Here is a 17,909-nt window from a genome sequence, read left to right on the forward strand (position 1 = left end):
GCCTTCATTTCCACAGACTTCCATATTTGTCCCTTTTTCCCCCCCCGCAGGTTGCTAGGAAGAGGCTCAATGTTTGTGTTTTCACCAGATCAGTTCCAGAGACTACTTAAAATTAATCCGGATTGGAAAACCCACAGACTGCTTGACTTAGGTGCTGGTGATGGAGAAGTCACAAAAATAATGAGTCCTCATTTTGAAGAAATCTATGCCACCGAGCTTTCAGAAACCATGATCTGGCAGCTGCAGAAGAAGAAGTACAGGTACTACCTTGAGATGGAGCTTGGGTGCTTTGCTTGGTTTTTGATGGATTTCTTCTTAAAGTGTATTTTTTTTAAAAGCTCTGAACCAAAAACAGTTTTCTGTGGTCAGGAATTAGAAGACAAGTTAGTGGAAATAATCCTTCCATGGCTGTATTTCTGTGGGGCAGAGGAGGGGCAGAGAGGGAGGTGTGTGTGTTTTTGTGTGTGTGTGTATGTGTGTGTGTATGTGTGTGTGTGCCAAGGGATAGTGGAAACCGCTGGGTAAGGCCGGTCATTTGTTGGGACTTGGTCCCCAGGTAGGATTGAGCCACAGCGCTACTTCCGGTTTTCTGGTGGTAAATTGGAGATAAGAGACTCACGGACTTTCCTGCCTGGGATGGCTCTGAACTGTAATCCTCAGATCTCAGCCTCCTAAGTAGCTAGGACTATAGGGGTGAAGCACTGGTTCCTGGCTGTTCTACACTATTTTTAAGTATACAGTTTGGTTAGTGGTTTTCAGCATAGCATATTTATATTGTACTGTTAAATATTCCCAGAGCTGAAACTGTCCCCAACAAATTAGGAGTTTCCTTTTTACCTCCTAGCCCCTACTTGTCCTGTTTGTCTCTGTGGGTTTGCCTCTTCTGGGTGCTTTTGTTCTTTGTGACTGGCCTGTTGCACTAAGCATGATATTGTTATGTCCCTCCACGCTTCTGGTGTGTCTTTAGAAGGTACGGGTGACATCCCAACCTGTGCATGTGCATCCATTTCATTTTCTGATTGACATTCAGCTTCTCCCATTTGTCATTGTGAGTCAGTGCGAACATAGGTATGCAGGCCTGCTTTCACTGTTGGGCTGTGTGTGCAGCAGTGCAATTGCTGGTTCCATACCATATCTGCTTTTTTTTTTTTTGGTTATGGGGCACTGTTCCTGAGCTCTTTTTGCTCAAGGCTAATGCTGTACCACTTTGAGCCACAGCTCCACTTCTAGTTTTCTGGAGATTGATTGGAGATAAAGTCTCATGAGGACTTTCTTGCCTGGGCTGGCTTGATCCTCAGATCTCAGCCTCCTGAGTAGCTAGGATTATAGGCATGACTTACCAGCACCTGGCTATTCCTCCCCCCACCCCCTTTTTTTTTTTTGGCCAGTCCTGGGGCTTGAACTCAGGACCTAGTTGCTGTCCCTGAGCTTCTTTAGCTCAAAGCTAATGCTCAACCACTTAAGCTAATTGGAGGTAAGAGTCTCACAGACTTTCCTGCCCAGGCTGACTTTGAACCATAATCCTCAGATCTCAGCCTCCTGAGTAGTTAGGATTACAGGTGTGAGCCACCAGTGTCCGGCGACCAAGTGATTTTGAAGTCTTAATGTCCCATTTGTCTCAGAGTACAGTTACACACTTGTACAACTAAAGAATCCAACTAGATTCTTGAAGTTTGTTAGGCTTGGCTTGGAGGAGACCTTAGTTTTATGAGTATAGATGGAAAAGAAGATGCACCTGAGTGGGTTGGGTTCCTTTTCCTTGTACTTCTCACAAGGGCCATCAAATAGCATTCTGCTAATGAGTTTTTCAAAACAGTCCTCATTCTAAAGTATGCTTTTAGAACTTTCTAAGATTGCTCTTGTAGCCATTCAGTGTTATTAAAATCTTGTTTTCAAAGATCATTCTTTGTGCGCCCTTTTCATCGATCACTACCACACCTGTCACATATTCTGCGTGGCAGAACCAAACAGGAGTCAGTAGCTCATTGAATTGCCTTAATGGAGCAGTACTAGGACTCTACATAATGATGCCTCCTTTTTTCTCTTTTTGGCAGTATAGGGGTTTGAACTCAGGGTCTTGCTGAGCTACAGCTGTGGTCCTTTTTTTTTTTTTAGCCGGGGTTGGGGTGGGGAGGAGTGTGTGTGCCAGCACTGGGGCTTGAACTCCAGGTCTCATACTCTTGCTTGGCTTTAACTCCCAGCTGCTGTTCTGGGTTTTTGCTAGTTAATTGGAGGTAAGCATCTTGCCAGTTTGTCTGCCTTTGAACCTACAGTCCTTAGCTCTCAGCTTCCTAAGTAGCTACAATTATATGCATGAGCTACCAATGCCTAGCTATTTGACAGTGATTTTTTTTTTTTTTTCAATGATGGGCTTGAATTCAGGACCTGTCCCTGAGCTCTTTTGCTCAAGGTGAGCACTCTACCACTTGAGCCACAGCGCCACTTACAGTTTTCTGGTGGCTAACTGGAAATAAGAGTGTTCACAGACTTTTCTGTCCAGGCTGTCTTTGAATGGCGATCCTCAGATCTCAGCCTCCTGAGTGCTGGCTACTCAGTGCCTGGCTGTTTATGAGTGGCTCTCTTAAAAGAGGCTTTGTAAGTTTATTATTTGTAAACAGGTGGAATGGTAAATTTAAAGAAATGTGGTTGTCATTTTTCTCTTGTCTAGCCTTTGTTTTGCTGTAAATATAAATGATCTAAATACATAGTTGGTTTTTATTTGACTTAGGAGACAAGTTAGGGCCTTTATTGGCATCTCAGTTATTTTTAACGATGTTTTTAAGGAGAGAAATCCTAACTATTAAGTTCTTTCTCATTCTCCAGAGTGCTTGGTATAAATGAATGGCAGAATACAGGCTTCCAGTATGACGTCATCAGCTGCTTGAATTTGCTGGACCGCTGCGATCAGCCCCTGACTCTGTTAAAAGATATCCGAAGTGTCTTGGAGCCAACTAGAGGCAGGGTCATCCTAGCTCTGGTTCTGCCCTTTCATCCTTACGTGGAGAACGGTAAGTGGGCAGACCAGCTCTTACCCAAGACACTGCTAATTGCTGTTGGTGATTTCATGCTGTGCACAATTAAACAGTGTCTACTCTTTCTTACAGTAGCCTGGAATTTCAAATAACATAGCCCATCTAAAAATATTCCCTTGGTTAAGGGTCATCTTAAGTCTACTGCTCCTCTAGTACTGGAAGTAATTCATTCTCAGCTGGGTCTGCCTGCTTGAGATAGGAGGCCTACGGTGTATCTGTATTATCTGTTTTATTTATGGGCTTCACAGCTGGCTGAGCAGTAAATGATGTCTTCCACTCTGCTCAAGTGTGCCTGCTAAATGGCATGGTTCTTTTGTTCTTCAGTTTGCCTCTCTTGGCTGAGATTCTAAGAAGGCTAAATGGTCCTACCCATTGTCCTCTCTTCCCCCCACCCCCATCCTGGGCCTTGCACTCTGGCCTGAGCACTGTCCCTGAACTTTTGTGTTCAAGGCTAGTCACTGGAGCCATAGGTCCACTTTTTGCTTTTTGTGGTTAATTGGAGAGAAGAGTTTCACTGACTTTCCTGCCTGGGCTGGCTTTGGACCTTGGTCCTCAGATCTCAGCCTCCTGAGTAGCTAGGATTACAGGAGTGAGCCACTGGCACCCAGCTCCATTGAAGACAATTTCTGTTCTGGCAGCTATCATTTGTTTATGTAACATGACTTTTTTTATTTCCTGTTGCTCTTTAATAGCATTAACTCAAAAATGTGCTAGGAGAAATGGATTGATTTCATATTACTTCAGATTTACTATAACTTCTGGCACTTAATGTGGCCTAGTGTTGCACATTTAATTCATCATTTTAGTTTGTGTGGGTTGCATTTCGGGTCATCTTGAAAGTGATGGCTTTAAGTTTCATTTTCATAAGTTAATGTACATTAATTTAAAATTCATTATTATACAGTTCACATATGTTCATACCTAAAAATGGTTAGGTTTTCTATTTCTTGCCTAGTTTGACCATGCCTTCAAAAACTTAGACTACAGATTTTTTCTTTAAAAAATGCATTACATAGTACCATAGTTACTAACTGTCATGAAAAGCTGCCTCTCAGGCAACCTGTATCTGTGTCATGATTTTAACACCATGGAATGCTTGGTAGGTTTATGTTACTGTTTGTTTTGACTCCTCTCCCCCTTCCCTTTCTTCTCTTCCCCCATCCCCCTCTTCTCTTGTCTTCTTCCCCCTATCTGGCTTCCTTCTCCTCCCCTCTTCTTCTCTCCAGGTCCCTTCCCCCTCCCTTCCCTTAATTTCTGTGGATTTGAACTCATTGCTTCATGTTTGCTAGGCAGGTGCTCTACCACCTGAGCCATGCCCCAGCCCTTTTTGCTTTTAGTATTTTTCAAATAAGGTCTTTTTGCTGATTATGCTTCCATTTAGGCTTCTGAGTAGCTGAGATGGCAAGCACATACCACTGTACCTAGCATTTTACTGGTTGAGATGGGGTCTTGAGAACTCCTCCTGGGTTGGCCTTGAATTGTGAGCCTCTCAATTAGTATTACAGGCATGAACCACTGTGCCCAGCTCTTTTTTTTTTTTAATTTTCTTTCTTTCTTTCTTTTTTTCTTTTTTTTTATTTGTCAGTCCTGGGGCCTGAACTCGGGGCCTGGGCACTGTCCCTCAGCTCTTCAGCTCAAGGCTAGTGCTCTACCACTTGAGCTACAGCACCACTTCCTGCTTTTTCTGCTTATGTGGTGCTGAGGAATCGAACTCAGGGCCTCATGCATGCAAGGCAAGCACTCTACCACTGAGCCACCTTCCCAGCCCTTTTTTAAAAAAAATTTTGTTGGTCATAGAGCTTGAACGCAGAGCCTATGTGCTGATTCCTGAGCTTTTATGCTCACAGCTAGTACTCTACCACTTTGAATCATAGTTCCACTTCCAGTTATTTTGGTGGTTACTTGGGGAAAAGAGTCTCATGGACTTTCCTGCCTGGGCTTGCTGTGAATCGCAATCCTCAGATCTCAGCCTGCTATGTAGCTAGGATTATAGGCGTAAACAGCCAGCACCTGGCTGCCCAGCTTTTTTTTTTTTTCTTTTTTTTGGTCAGTCGTGGGGCTTGAACTCTGGGCCTGGGCGCTGTCCCTCAGCTCTTCAGCTTAAGGCAAGTGCTCTACCACTTGAGCCACAGCGTCACTTCCAGTTTTCTAGTGGTTTATTAGAGATAAGAGTCTCACAGACTTTCCTGCCTGGGCTGGCTTTGAACTGTGATCCTCAGATCTCAGCCTCTTGAGTAGCTAGGATTACAGGCGGGAGCCACCGGTGCTTTTACTTTCTTGTAATTATTCTCCCTAATCCCCCTAGCTTCCCTCTTTCCTCCAGGTCATAGTCTTTTTTTTTGGTCAGTTGTAGGGCCTGAACTCTGGGCCTGGGCGCTGTCCCCCAGCTCTTCAGCTGTAGACCAGTGATCTACCACCTGAGCCTCAGCCCCACTTCCCGCTTTTTCTGCTTATGTGGTGCTGAGGCATCGAACCCAGGGCCTCAAGCATGCAAGGCAAGCGCTCTACCACTGAGCGCTTAGATGTTCTTAGTAGATATTCTTTCCTTTTTTTTCCAAGGCAAGGGTTACTGTCTAGCCTAGGCTGGCCTCAGACTTGCTGACCTCTTGATTCTGTCTTCTGAGTGTTGGGGATTAAAGATGTGCATCACTATGCCAGTCCTTTTGATGAGAAATCTTTGGGAAAGTAGGGAAGAGAATGAAGTCTTCCATCTTGTTTTTACTTCTTGCTATTGGTTAAGAAAAAACCTGAGGGGGCTGGGAAGGTGGCTCAGTGGTAGAGCGCTTGCCTTGCATGCCCGAGGCCCTGGGTTCGATTCCTCAGTACCACATAAGCAAAAAGAAAAAAGCCGGAAGTGGTGCTGTGGTTCAAGTGGTAGAGCGCTAGCCTTGAGCTGAAGAGCTGAGGGACAGCGCCCAGGCCCAGAGTTCAGGCCCACGACCGGACCCAAAAAACAAAAAAAAAAAAGAAAAAAACAAAAAAAAAAGAAAAAAAAACAACAGAAAAAAGCTGCCTTAAGCTGGAATGCTTATATATCATGTATATGTTACAGCGTGAAAAGGCCCCAGAAAATGTCCCAGTTGGTAATTCAGTGCCCTCACCCTATTTCCATGCTTCCCCTGTGTGGTTTAGGCTTGACTCCATCTGCATCACCCTGAGTGGCCAGTTGTAAGGTTCTGGCTTCCTGCCTCCCACTGGGCAACCCCATGATATACTTTAATGCTCTTCCCTGGCACAGCAGGTGGTGGGAAAGGAGGAGGAAGAAACATTGATCTCCCTGTCCTTATGTCCTTATGTTTAAAACACTAAAAATTGAGAAGACATTAAACTAGACAAGAGATTAAAAAAAATAATTAAAGGGCTGGGAAGGTGGCTCAGTGGTATAGCGCTTGCCTTACATGCATGAGGCCCTGGGTTCGATTCCTCAGCACCACATAAGCAGAAATAAAAAAGCCGGAAGTAGAGCTGTGGCTCAAGTGGTAGAGCATTAGCTTTGAGGTGAAGAGCTGAGGGACAGCACCCAGGCCCAGAGTTCAGGCCCATGGCCAGACCCCCCCCAAAATAATAATAATTCAAGCAGCTTGCAAGAGAGTATGCACTGACAAAATTTTCATCCATTCCAGCTCAATAATCTTTTCCAGTTGCCTTAAATATTCTCCCAGTAGTGTGTAAGTATGCACATTGGAAATAGACTTGAGGTGCTTGGTGCTGGTAGCTCATGCCTGTAATCAGTCTTAGCTAGCCAGGAGCCCGAGATCTGAGGATTGTGGTTTGAAGCCACCCTGGGCAGGAAAGTCTTTTCTCCAACTAACCACCAAAAAGTGGAAGTGAGCTGTGGTTCAAGTTGTATAGTGTTAGTCTTGTGCAAAAAAGCTCAGGGACAGGGCTGGGAAGGTGGCTCAGTGGTAGAGTGCTTGCCTTGTATGCCTGAGGCCCTGGGTTCCATACCTCAGCACCACATAAGCAAAAAGAAAAAAGCCGGAAGTGGTGCTGTGGCTCAAGTGGTAGAGCGCTAGCCTTGAGCTGAAGAGCTGAGGGACAGCGCCCAGGCCCAGAGTTCAGGCCTCACGACCGGACCCAAAAAACAAAATAAAACAAAAGCTCAGGAACAGTGCCTAGGCCCTGAATTCAAGCCTCAGGATTGGTGTGCTTTCGTGTGCACATATGTACCCCCTCACCCCCCAATACACACACATACAATGGAATTGCAGTCTCCAAAGATTGAAAATCAACTACTTGATTGAGGAATTGAAAGCTGCCCTAGAGTCTGAGGGGTTTGACATGTGGTACACTGCAAGTTTGACACAAGATGCTAGGTTGCAGTGGGTGACCTTCAGTGACCTGCAAGTTCTGCAGACTGCTGGCTGCACTCCTTTACTGCTTCCTTTCTTTAATTAGACCCTGATGGTTTCCATATGAGGCTGAGGACCCTGGTGAAAGGCTGCCTTGCTGTGTGCATTCATGAATGGCAGCCTCTTGTAAGATTATATGAGTGTGCCTTGCCTTCTTGGCTTGCTTTATTTTTCCTTAAACCAAAGCAGTTGTGGGTAAAATGACTTCTTGTATAATTTTTGAGTGAATGTCTTGAAGTTGAATTAATTTTGTGGTTAGATTCAGTTGGAGAGAAATGCAAAAATGTGTCTTTCTAATTGCACTTTTCTCCGGGGGAGTACTGGTACTAGGGCTTGAATTCAAGGCATGGGCACTGTCTCTGAGCTTTTGTGCTACCGTTTGAATCACACTTCCACTTCTGGATTTTTGGTGCTTAATTGGAGATGAGTCTCATACATTTTTCTGTCAAGGTTGGCTTCAAACTGTGATCCTCAAATCTCAACCTGAGTATCTTGGAGTACAGGTGTGAGCGACCAGTGCCTCGCTTATTACTTTGGTTTTATTTGTAGTTTTCTTGATTGTACTACTCCACAGTTCTTGAGATTAAGTATTTGTCAAGATCCTCTATTCTGCCTAAAACTCTTAATAATAGACAAAATGTGATGGCCTTCAAAGTGCCCTCCATTGCTTGGATGCAACTTGGCCCCTCAGAGACAAAGCTATCTGCATATTATCCTGGGCTCTCAAGCCTCAGGCAGCAGATTTTGCTTTGAGGCTTCAGGGATTTTGTGGAAGCTGGGGTGTAGATGCATAGACACTGGCTCCATCTCACCATTGTGGTAGAATTAGAAGGCAATTAGGATTAGCCTGGTCATGGGGAATGAGGCTCTCATGTGCTGGGATTAGTGCCTTCATTAAAAGTTCCAGAGACCTTACTTCTGCCTTCCCTCTGCCATGCAAAGATTTCCATCATGCTCAAGTCTACTTTGGAAGAGGATCTGTTATACAGGAATTCAATTGCGGGAAATGGAGGAAAGCCACATTTTGAGAGGTCAAATTGGGAGTCTTTATTAGAAAGCTGCTACCTCAGGTAGACTCCTGCTCCAAAGACCTGCAGCCCAGAATACAGCTAGCACAAAGCTTTTAAAGACAAAAATCACATGTTTGGGTTGGAGACCAAGCCTTAACAAAAGTGTTAAGCAAACCATGTAGGGAAATACTCAGAGGCGAGCAAATCAAACCATTTAGGGAAAGAAACAGGGGTGAGCATTCTCTGTAATTCATCTGCAATTAAAAAAATGGCCTATCTCACCTCTATGTTTTTTGGAGCTGGATGAAAAGCCCACGCCACCCAGCAAGGCACCAAGACTCCTGTGAGAACAAGGTGATGTTGCTTAGCCCTAGTATCCTTACTTCATTCTCCACTGGTTTTATGTACATTAAATCAAGTCATTGATTTCTTAGTGAGAGAGCTGCATTGGGCCCTTAGGACCATGAGTTTAACTAAGTTACTTCAAACAATATAAACAACATGTTTAGCCTAAGGCTGTGGAGAGTTTCCCTTTAGTTTTTGCCTGGACTATTCCCATCTGTAATTTAAGGAGTTTCTAGCAGTCCAAGTTGGTTCCATGTAACTGATACACATATAGTCAGGAGATTCGGAACTTAAGCATAACCAGCAATCCAGGATAAGGTTTACAAATCTGTGTACCAAAAAAGGAGTGCTCCAGGGGAAGAGTTGACAGAAAGGTTGAAACGTAGTCTTAGTTTTAGCAGATCCAAAGTGGCCTTCCATCGGGAGCCAGGTAGGGGTCCTGTCTACTTTACCACAGTGGGGGTGGTCAGTTGACCATATAGAGTCCCTTCCAGGTGGCTGTGAAGCTGTTCTTGATGAACTTTTTAACCCAAATGGAATCTCCAGGTTGGAAGGCATGGGCTGGATATGAGCTGGGCAGTAGCAGTGTGTCCTAGACCTGTTTACACACCTCCTGCTGAATTACCTTCAAGTTCTACAGAGACTTACAGAAACATAATTAACTTAATCTGAGGGACTGACTTCAGTGAAATCTATCTCCCGGTGTCCTCCTGGTTGCTTCCTCTGGGTATGCTTGGCAGGCTGGAGTTAGGAACAGTCAATATAATATTGTGGGGCCTTTTAGACTGTGGTAGCACTGTGCAGTTCTCTCTTCCTACAACAGATTTCCCTTTTGAGGCCCGGGACAGTGTACCAGAGTGACAACTTTTTTTTTTTTTTTTGTTGGCCATGGGGCTTGAACTCTGGGCCTGGGCGCTGTCCCTCAGCTCTTCAGCTCAAGGCTAGTGCTCTACTACTTGAGCGACAGCCACTTCTGGTTTTCTGGTGGTTTACTGGAGATAAGAGTTTCACAGCCAGCTGGGTGCTGGTGGCTCACGCCTGTAATCCTAGCTACTCAGGAGGCAGAGATCGGAGGATCGCGGTTCAAAGTCAGCCCAGGCAGGAGAGACTGTGAGACTCCTATCTCCAATAAACCACCAGAAAACCGGAAGTGGCGCTGTAGCTCAAGTGGTAGAGCACTCGCCTTGAGCTGAAGAGCTGAGGGACAGCGCCCAGGCCCAGAGTTCAAGCCCCACGACCGACAAAAAAAAAAAAAAAAAAAAAGAGTTTCACAGCCTTTCCTGCCCGGCTGGCTTTGAACCACGATCCTCAGATCTCAGCCTCCTGAGTAGCTAGGATTATAGGCGTGAGCCACTGCTGCCTGGCTGAGTGATAACTTTTGTTAACCAGATTTCCTCCAATAAGATTAACTGCCTGGGTAAACATAGAAGGCGTGGTCCTGTAGCTACCTCTTAAAAGTGTGGTCTTTACACTCAAGATGGCCTGTATACATTGCCACTGTTTTCCCCTGCCTATTCCTTTATCCTGCCTCATTTTCCCAAAAATGACTTAAGTCCCTTGATCGTAAAGGGGGTTGATGAGGGTTGATGTAACTGCTTCAAGCTGAGTAGGGATGCTAGCCCTGCCTACCCAGAGACCTAAAGTCCTAGTCTGCTTTACCAAGGGGTTGCCAGGATCAGATGTCATTAGGAACAATTTTTTTTTACTCCAAACTGGAAAGGACACCATATGAGAAATTAGGGAGAATAACAAGCCACAGAACACAAGGAACAGCAAATCAATATCTCCTACATATTAGTACCAAAAAGTAAACCATTAGGTAAGGACCTCACTAAAACCAAGAGCAGAGTTATATACAACATTTTAAAACTACATACACAGATTTCTCCATGGGCTATAATAGTACAGCCTGTTTAGCTTTCCAGTTTGCAAGAGCTTTTCTCTGTCTGACTGGGGAGCCTGATCTTTGTTGACCTTCACAATGCCTAACAGTTACCTGTGAAGGTACCCAGATAGCTCTCAATAGGAACACAATCTCAAGTCCATGCCCTTTTGGATACAAACCTCTTTTCCTGAACAGGTGAATTTATATGGCTGGTACCAGATCAAAATTTACTGCCAGTTAGGGCTTTGAGCAAATACTGGGGGCTAGGATTTTTGTAAAACTATCCTCATTGACAACCCCAGCATTTTTACTACCCACTATAACAGATGACTGACAGGCAAGGGTGTCGATTCCTTCCTTCCCAGTTACCAAGTAGACAGACATAGGCATTAGATATGTATGCTTATAAGCTAATTTTTTTTTTTATTTTATGACACCCTGGCTCTGATTACTCTTGAAAGGACAAGCACAAGTGACTCTTAGGACCTGACACCAACTCCTCTGTATCTGAGCAGTTTCTACAACTGCCTCTGAATGCCCCCCAGGTAACCAGGACAAGCTTTGTCCCAGGAATGTCTTCTTGTTGGGGTAATGCCCCAGTTGGCATTTCCTTTGTTGATCGCTGGTCTGATCTCAGGTCGTGGGTGTTGCCCCTGAGCTCTCCCTCTCAAGGCTAGTGCTCTACCACTTTGAACCACAGCCCTCTGCCAGCACTCTGCTGGTTACTTAGAAATAAGAGTCTCACAGGGACTTCTTTGCCCAGGCTGGCTTTGAACCGTGATCCTCGGACCAAATGAGTATGTGCCAACCAGCCCTCTACTCCCAATTGAAGCAACAAGGAAATCAGTAGAAATAGTTTTAAAGCAATGCCTGCCTAGAACTTAGGAAGAATCAAAATTAAATATGACAGATTTGTAAGACACATCTGCCATTCTGTAGGCCAGCCTGTAATTGCTACAAATCATCAAATCTGTAACGGCAAAACCAAAAAAGCAACAATCATTCTCTTTATTTTTTAAGTGAATATAGCACGTTAGGACACTAATTACACTAATTGAAACCATTGTTACCAAGTCAAACCTTTGTGATTATAATGAAAATGCAAGAAAAATGGCTCTGTGTCCAAAGCAGCTCACATGCTTGGGAAACAGACATCTGACAGCAAAAAATGACTTGACATAAATACTTACGTGAACTTTGGTAGTCCCTAATTTCCCCTTTTTTCCACTTTGAAACAAACATTTAAGACAATTTTTAGTTACCAAGTTTTCTTTTTCCAAAGCCTTATTACTAACTTCCCCTTTAATACCTTATGTCCCCATTGCCTTAATTTGCATTTAAAATAACCTTTAGAAACCTTTTAGCTTGGTAATGCCTATGTTTTGCAGACTGAATTCAAAAATGCCCCTTAGCTGGGCACTGGTGGCTCACACCTGTAATCCTAGCTACTCAGGAGGCTGAGATCTGAGGATTGCTGTTCAAAGCCAGTTCAGGCAGGAAAGTCGGTGAGACTGATATGTTCAATAAACCACCAAAAACTGGAAGTGGCGCTCTGGCTCACATGGTATAGCGCTTGCCTTGAGCTGAATTGCTCAGGGACAGCGCCCAGAGTTTAAGCCCCACAACTGACCTTAAAAATAAACCCAAAAAACCTTTGAACTCAAATGATAGTTTTTCTTAATGTGAGACTGGCACTGCACTAAGAGTCCAGACTTACAAACTTAAGGAATCTCGGGCTGGGAAGGTGGCTCAGTGGTAGAGTGCTTGCCTTGCATGCATGAGGCCCCAGGTTCGATTCCTCAGCACCACATACGCAGAAAAAGCCACAAGTGGCGCTGTGGCTCACGTGGTAGAGCGCTAGCCTTGAGCTGAAGAGCTGAGGGACAGTGCCCAGGCCCAGAGTTTAGGCCCCACAACTGGCAAAAAACAAACAAACAAAAAAAACAAAAAACTTAAGGAATCTCCAGTCCAGACTTAACACTAAAGGAATCCCAGACTTTTTTTTTTGCTTTTTACAAAATGCATCTAATTTCAAAATAGTATTGAAATTTAAAGCTAACTTATATTGAAACCAAATTACATTACACAGAGATTATTCACTTTTGACCTTTTAAAACTTTCCAATTAAAAAAAAATACATCCCAAGGTACATTTTTTAGGAATACTAATTACATTACTCACATTATGGTTAGGTTTTCAGTATCCATCTGTAAGGAAAAGAGTGGAACAGAAGCAAAATGGGCAACACTGGCCCATCCTTTAGAATGAGCACACACCCATCCGGCTCCCTAGGGCTGGATGAACTGCACCTTTGGACCAACTCATCTCTCACCCCTTGAAGATAGGCAACACTGGCTCATCCTATATTTGCCATGTCCTGGTGAGAGGGCATTTCCCAGCTCCCAGGGTTCCCTTGGGCATTCCCAGAGGAGCTGAAGCAAACCAAGCTTTTCTCTTGATTTCTTCCTTATATAAAACTAAAGCAGTTCTTGGGGGGAAAGGGGGGGAGATGGGAAGGGGAAACACAGGAGGAGGCAACAATGCTTGATAAGAAATGTACTCATTATCTTGCCCATGTAATTGTAACTCCTCTGTACAGTATTTTCACAATTAAAAAATAAAAGCCCCCCCCCCCCCCCAAAGAAACTAAAGCAGTTCCAGACAGATAGAATGGATAATGTCTTTGACAGTAATAAACAAACCTTTAGACTTAAATTTCTGATATTTATCCCCAAATCTTTTTTTTTTTTTTTTGGTCGGTCGTGGGGCCTGAACTCTGGGCCTAGGCACTGTCCCTCAGCTCTTCAGCTCAAGGCTAGAGCTCTACCACTTGAGCTACAGCGCCACTTCCGGCTTTTTTCTTAAGTGGTGCTGAGGAATCGAACCCAGGGCCTCAGGCATGCAAGGCAAGCGCTCTACCACTGAGCCAACTTCCCAGCCCCTATCCCCAAATCTTAATAGTGGAGGCAATTGAAATAAAAACACAACAACAACAAATAAATCCTCAAGAGGATTGACATTTTTGCTAAGCCAGGTAACTCTTTGCAGTGCTAACAGCTTTATGCATTAAAATACCAGATTATTCTGAACATGTTCACACACACATTTCTGAATAAAGGTCTTAAATGAATATTGGCCTTAAGTTTTCTGAAATTCCAGTGGCAAGAGATACTTTTGCTCATAGCACCATAGAACCATAGTGGTCAGTGTTCAAAAACTTAGACATGTTTTGTCAACAAACAAAATACCTTACTCTTACAGATAAGCAAGTTCTAGATATCAAAACAAACTTTGCTAACAAAGCACATTAGTTATGCCTCATTTTTCCAGAGCTTTGGAAGACAGGTAAATTTGTTAGCAAGGCACATTAGTATATGAACTGATGTTTGAATACTTTTACATGCTAGGAGGGTGGGGGTCACCTGAAGCTGAACTCAGCCCACCAGGTGACCTTTTAGCCAATTTTTTTTTTTGGGGGGGGGTCAGCTGTGGGGCTTGAACTCTGGGCCTGGCGCTGTCCTTGAGCTCTTCAGCTCAAGTTGAGCACTCTACCACTTGAGCCACAGTGCCACTTCTAGTTGTCTGGTGGTTAATTGAAGATGAGAGTCTCACGGCCTTTCCTGCCTGAGCTGGCTTTAAACTGTGATCTTCAGCTCTTAGCCTCCTGAGTAGCTAGGATTACAGGTCTGAGCCACTGGCGCCTAGCTTGGTACTAATTTTTTAAGAAAACAGAATGAGACAAGACCAAGACAGAAACACAAAAACTGAAGCCGGCTGGGTAGGCCTGGTCCAAAGACCGCCTACCTCAGCAGTAACCAGAACTCTCTTCTTCCCTGAGAACCTGCTGGGAAGGCCTGATCCACAGAAGTCCACCTCAGCCACAACCAAAACTACAGTATGAGAGCCTGCTGAGTGGGCCTCTTCCACCTCAGCAGAACCCAAACCTGTCTGCATCATCACAGTCCTGAGGGCCTGTGGGGCGGGTCTCAAGCATGTCTGCTCCCTTACCTCCACAGTTCCAGATGGATCAATCCCCAGAAGAGCTGTCCTGAATGACTCCAAAAAAATTTGGTGGCTTGTCAGGTGTCCGCATGCTGGCTTTTGGAACAGCAGAAGAGCCAGTGGGCCCTGAGAATAGGTCTCAAACAGCACCTGCCCTAAGGAGTCTCCCATCCTTTGGCAACCAGCACGTTGAGGTTGTCCGCCAGTGGCTTCAAAGAACCCAGCTGCCTCCCTTGGCTCTGGGATCTCAGGGGCCTCCAAATGTTACACGAGAATTCAATCATGAGAAACAGAAACCACATTTTTAAAGGTTGAATTGGGAGTCTTATTAGAAAGTTGCCAACTAGGGGCTGGGAAGGTGGCTCAGTGGTAGAGCACTTGCCTTGCATGCCTGAGGCTCTGGGTTCGATTCCTCAGCACCACATAAGCAAAAAGAAAAAAGCCAGAAGTGGCACTGTGGCTCAAGTGGTAGAGCGCTAGCCTTGAGCTGAAGAGCTGAGGGACAGCGCTCAGGCCCAGAGTTCAGGCCCCACAACCGGACCCCCTCCCCCCAAAAAAAAAAAAGAGAAAGAAAGAAAGTTGCCAACTACAGGTGGACTCCTGTCTCAAAGACCTAGAAGCACAAAGCTGTTAAAGACAAAAACCACATTTGGTATAGATACTAAGTCTTAACAAAAGTGTTAGGTGAACCGTATAGGGAAATACTCAGAGGCAAGCACATCAAATCATTTAGGGAAAGAAACAGGTGAGCATTTTCTGTAGCACAGCTTTTCTGGGGCTAAACACCTGACATGTCTACATATTAAAGAGTGGTCTATCTCACCTCTAAGCTTTTTGGAGCTGGGTGAAAAGCCCACACCACCCAGCAAGGCACCAGGATGGCTGTGAGAACAAAGTGCTGTTACTTAGACCCAGCATGATTTCAGGTCCTCACCAAAACCCAACCCTGGGGCATTCGGATCTCAGACCTTTAGCCTCCAGAACCATGACAAATAGAAATTCTGTAAGCTAACCAGTCTGAGACGATTTGCCCTGTCAGCCCAAACAGAAAGAGCCAAGTTGTCCCAGTTTTCTGTTCTCATGGTCATGGGAAAGTCAAACCTTCACATGGAATCCTTTCCAGTGGATGTTCTTTGGGATGCTCAGGTAGCAAGGATGTGGATGTTATTAGTGATTCAGTGAAGAGTCTTTCTGGAGGGATCAGGTTTCTGGCCAGGGAGGGAAGTTCAAGTTCTAAAGCATGGTCTGATTGAATCATTGTGTCCTTGTGTTCATATAAAAGCATTTGGGCTTTGGCTTGCTGTAATACATAGTGCCAGGCAGGAGAAATACAGATATATGAGCAGTGTGCTCTTGTAAATCACAGAGTAGTACAAAAGACAGATGTAACAGCAATGGTGGGAGAGTGTGGCAAGAGCCATGGCTGTGTACTGTGAGGGGAAGAGAGGGAAGGACTCATTAACTTTTGGAGGTAGGGAACATTTTGTGCTGGAGGTCACAGTAAGCTCCATTTTCCCATCTTGTTTTGTTTCTGCAGTGCTGAGGATCAAACCTAGGGCCTTACTCAGGCTGTAGAGCTGTGTTTGTGAGTCTTAAAGTATTTTCCAGAAGAGAAGAGTATATGCAAAAGTGAATTCACGAGCTCAGTGGAACCAGCTAGTGTGGTGTGACCCAGGATAGTGTGCAGGGAAGGCCTTGCTCCACAGCGTCATACTCAATAAACATTTGCTACTTGGGCGAATAAAAGAATGACTATTCCAGGCACCAGTGGCTCACACCTGTAATCCTAGCTCCTCAGCCTGATATGTGAGGATCACAGTTCAAAGCTTGCCCAGGCAGGAAAGTCCATGAGACTCTTATCTTTAATGAACCATTAGAAAATCAGAAGTGGAGCTGTGGCTCAAAGTGGTGAGCACCAGCCTTGAGCAAAAGAGCTCAGGGACAATGCCCAGGCCCCGAGTTCAAACCCCATGACTGATCCTCCACCACCTCCTCTTCTTCCCCCCCCCCCCCCCCCCCAAATGAATAGTACATAGGCACCAGCCACTCTTACATGTAACCTAGGGAAATAGAACTTTTCTTTTCTTTTTGTCAGTTGTGGGGGCTGAACTGAGGGCCTGGGCACTGTCCCTCAGCTCTTTAGCTCAAGGCTAGCACTCTACCACTTGAGCCACAGCACCACTTCTGGCTTTCTTTGCTTATGTGGTGCTGAGGAATCGAACCCAGGGCCTCATGCATGCAAGGCAAGCACTTTACCACCGAGCTAACTTCCCAGCCCTTAGAAGTTTTCTTTGGGATATCCAAGTCTAAGTTTGAGCTTAAAAGTAATCTTTGAAAAAAAACTAAAAGGGAAAAAGAATCAATCTTTGAAGCCTAGTCCTTGCTTACACTGGGAATGGCTTGTTCAGAACAAGTACTAGCAGGTCCCATCTCCTGCCTAGTTACGCAAGGACCCGAGTCTTTTCATCCCTGGGATTAAGTACCTAGAGGTTACAGCTGCCAGGAATGGAAAGAGAGTGAGTGAATTTAACACTTCTGTTCACTGTTCACCTGCATAGAATTAGTGCTTGTGGTTTTGTTTTTCTTTCCCCCTCCTCCATCTGGTTTAGAAATTTATTTCACCTAGGCCAGCGAATGTGTGTGCCTCCGAGCGTACACAGATTGATTCTGGAAGACAGGGAGCAAATAAGTTTCTGCTGTGTATGCCATCATTTCATTTCTGTTTTTGTGTCTAAAATACAAGTATACACACGCTCATTATGCACACACTGTCCCCAGCACACACATGCACAAACAAACACACATGCATACACATGCAGAAAAGAGAATGGGGTGGTGCTCGCCTTCTTTCCTCCCTGGCCCTCCCTTTTTTTCCCTTCCCTTCCCCTGCCTTCCTCTCCCATCTCCCTTCCTCTCTTCTCCCTGTCTCTGATGGAGCTATGAGTGTAAAGCCTTTCCAAAGGGATTGCAAAATATTTTAAAGTTGTACCTGGATTAAAACAAAATGCCTCCTTTAATAATAGTTTAGGGAAACACTAATAAAGAATACAAAGAAACAAAGAAAGAATGCATTGTAATTCATGCTTAATAAATATACACTTGTGAGTACTTTAAATGGTGTATACTAAGAGGTTTCAAAGCACATCCATCTCCCATTGTCCTAGCGAGATGGGAAAGAAATTTGTCTCCTAAGTTGGTGGAACGTCCAGATGGGGATGACAGAGATCCCCGGTATGTGTGGGTGTCTGTGATGGCCTTCTCCATGCTGTTCTGTGGTGGAACA

At 44.7% G+C, this 17,909-nt stretch overlaps 1 protein-coding gene across 2 annotated transcripts in view; it reads left to right on the forward strand.

Annotated features, from left to right (window-relative positions):
- The window catches only part of Mettl9 (methyltransferase like 9), a 53,707-nt gene that overhangs the window by 19,202 nt on the left and 16,596 nt on the right, over window positions 1-17,909 (forward strand). For both annotated transcript variants that reach the window (XM_042689804.1, XM_042689805.1), the window contains exons 3-4: window positions 51-260; window positions 2,824-3,008. In XM_042689804.1, coding sequence (XP_042545738.1) covers window positions 51-260; window positions 2,824-3,008 — 395 coding nt within the window. The remainder of the gene's footprint in view (window positions 1-50; window positions 261-2,823; window positions 3,009-17,909) is intronic.

The sequence above is a fragment of the Dipodomys spectabilis genome, unplaced genomic scaffold, assembly GCF_019054845.1.
Source record: "Dipodomys spectabilis isolate Male_0828 unplaced genomic scaffold, ASM1905484v1 ptg000127l, whole genome shotgun sequence".
Lineage (NCBI taxonomy): Eukaryota > Metazoa > Chordata > Mammalia > Rodentia > Heteromyidae > Dipodomys > Dipodomys spectabilis.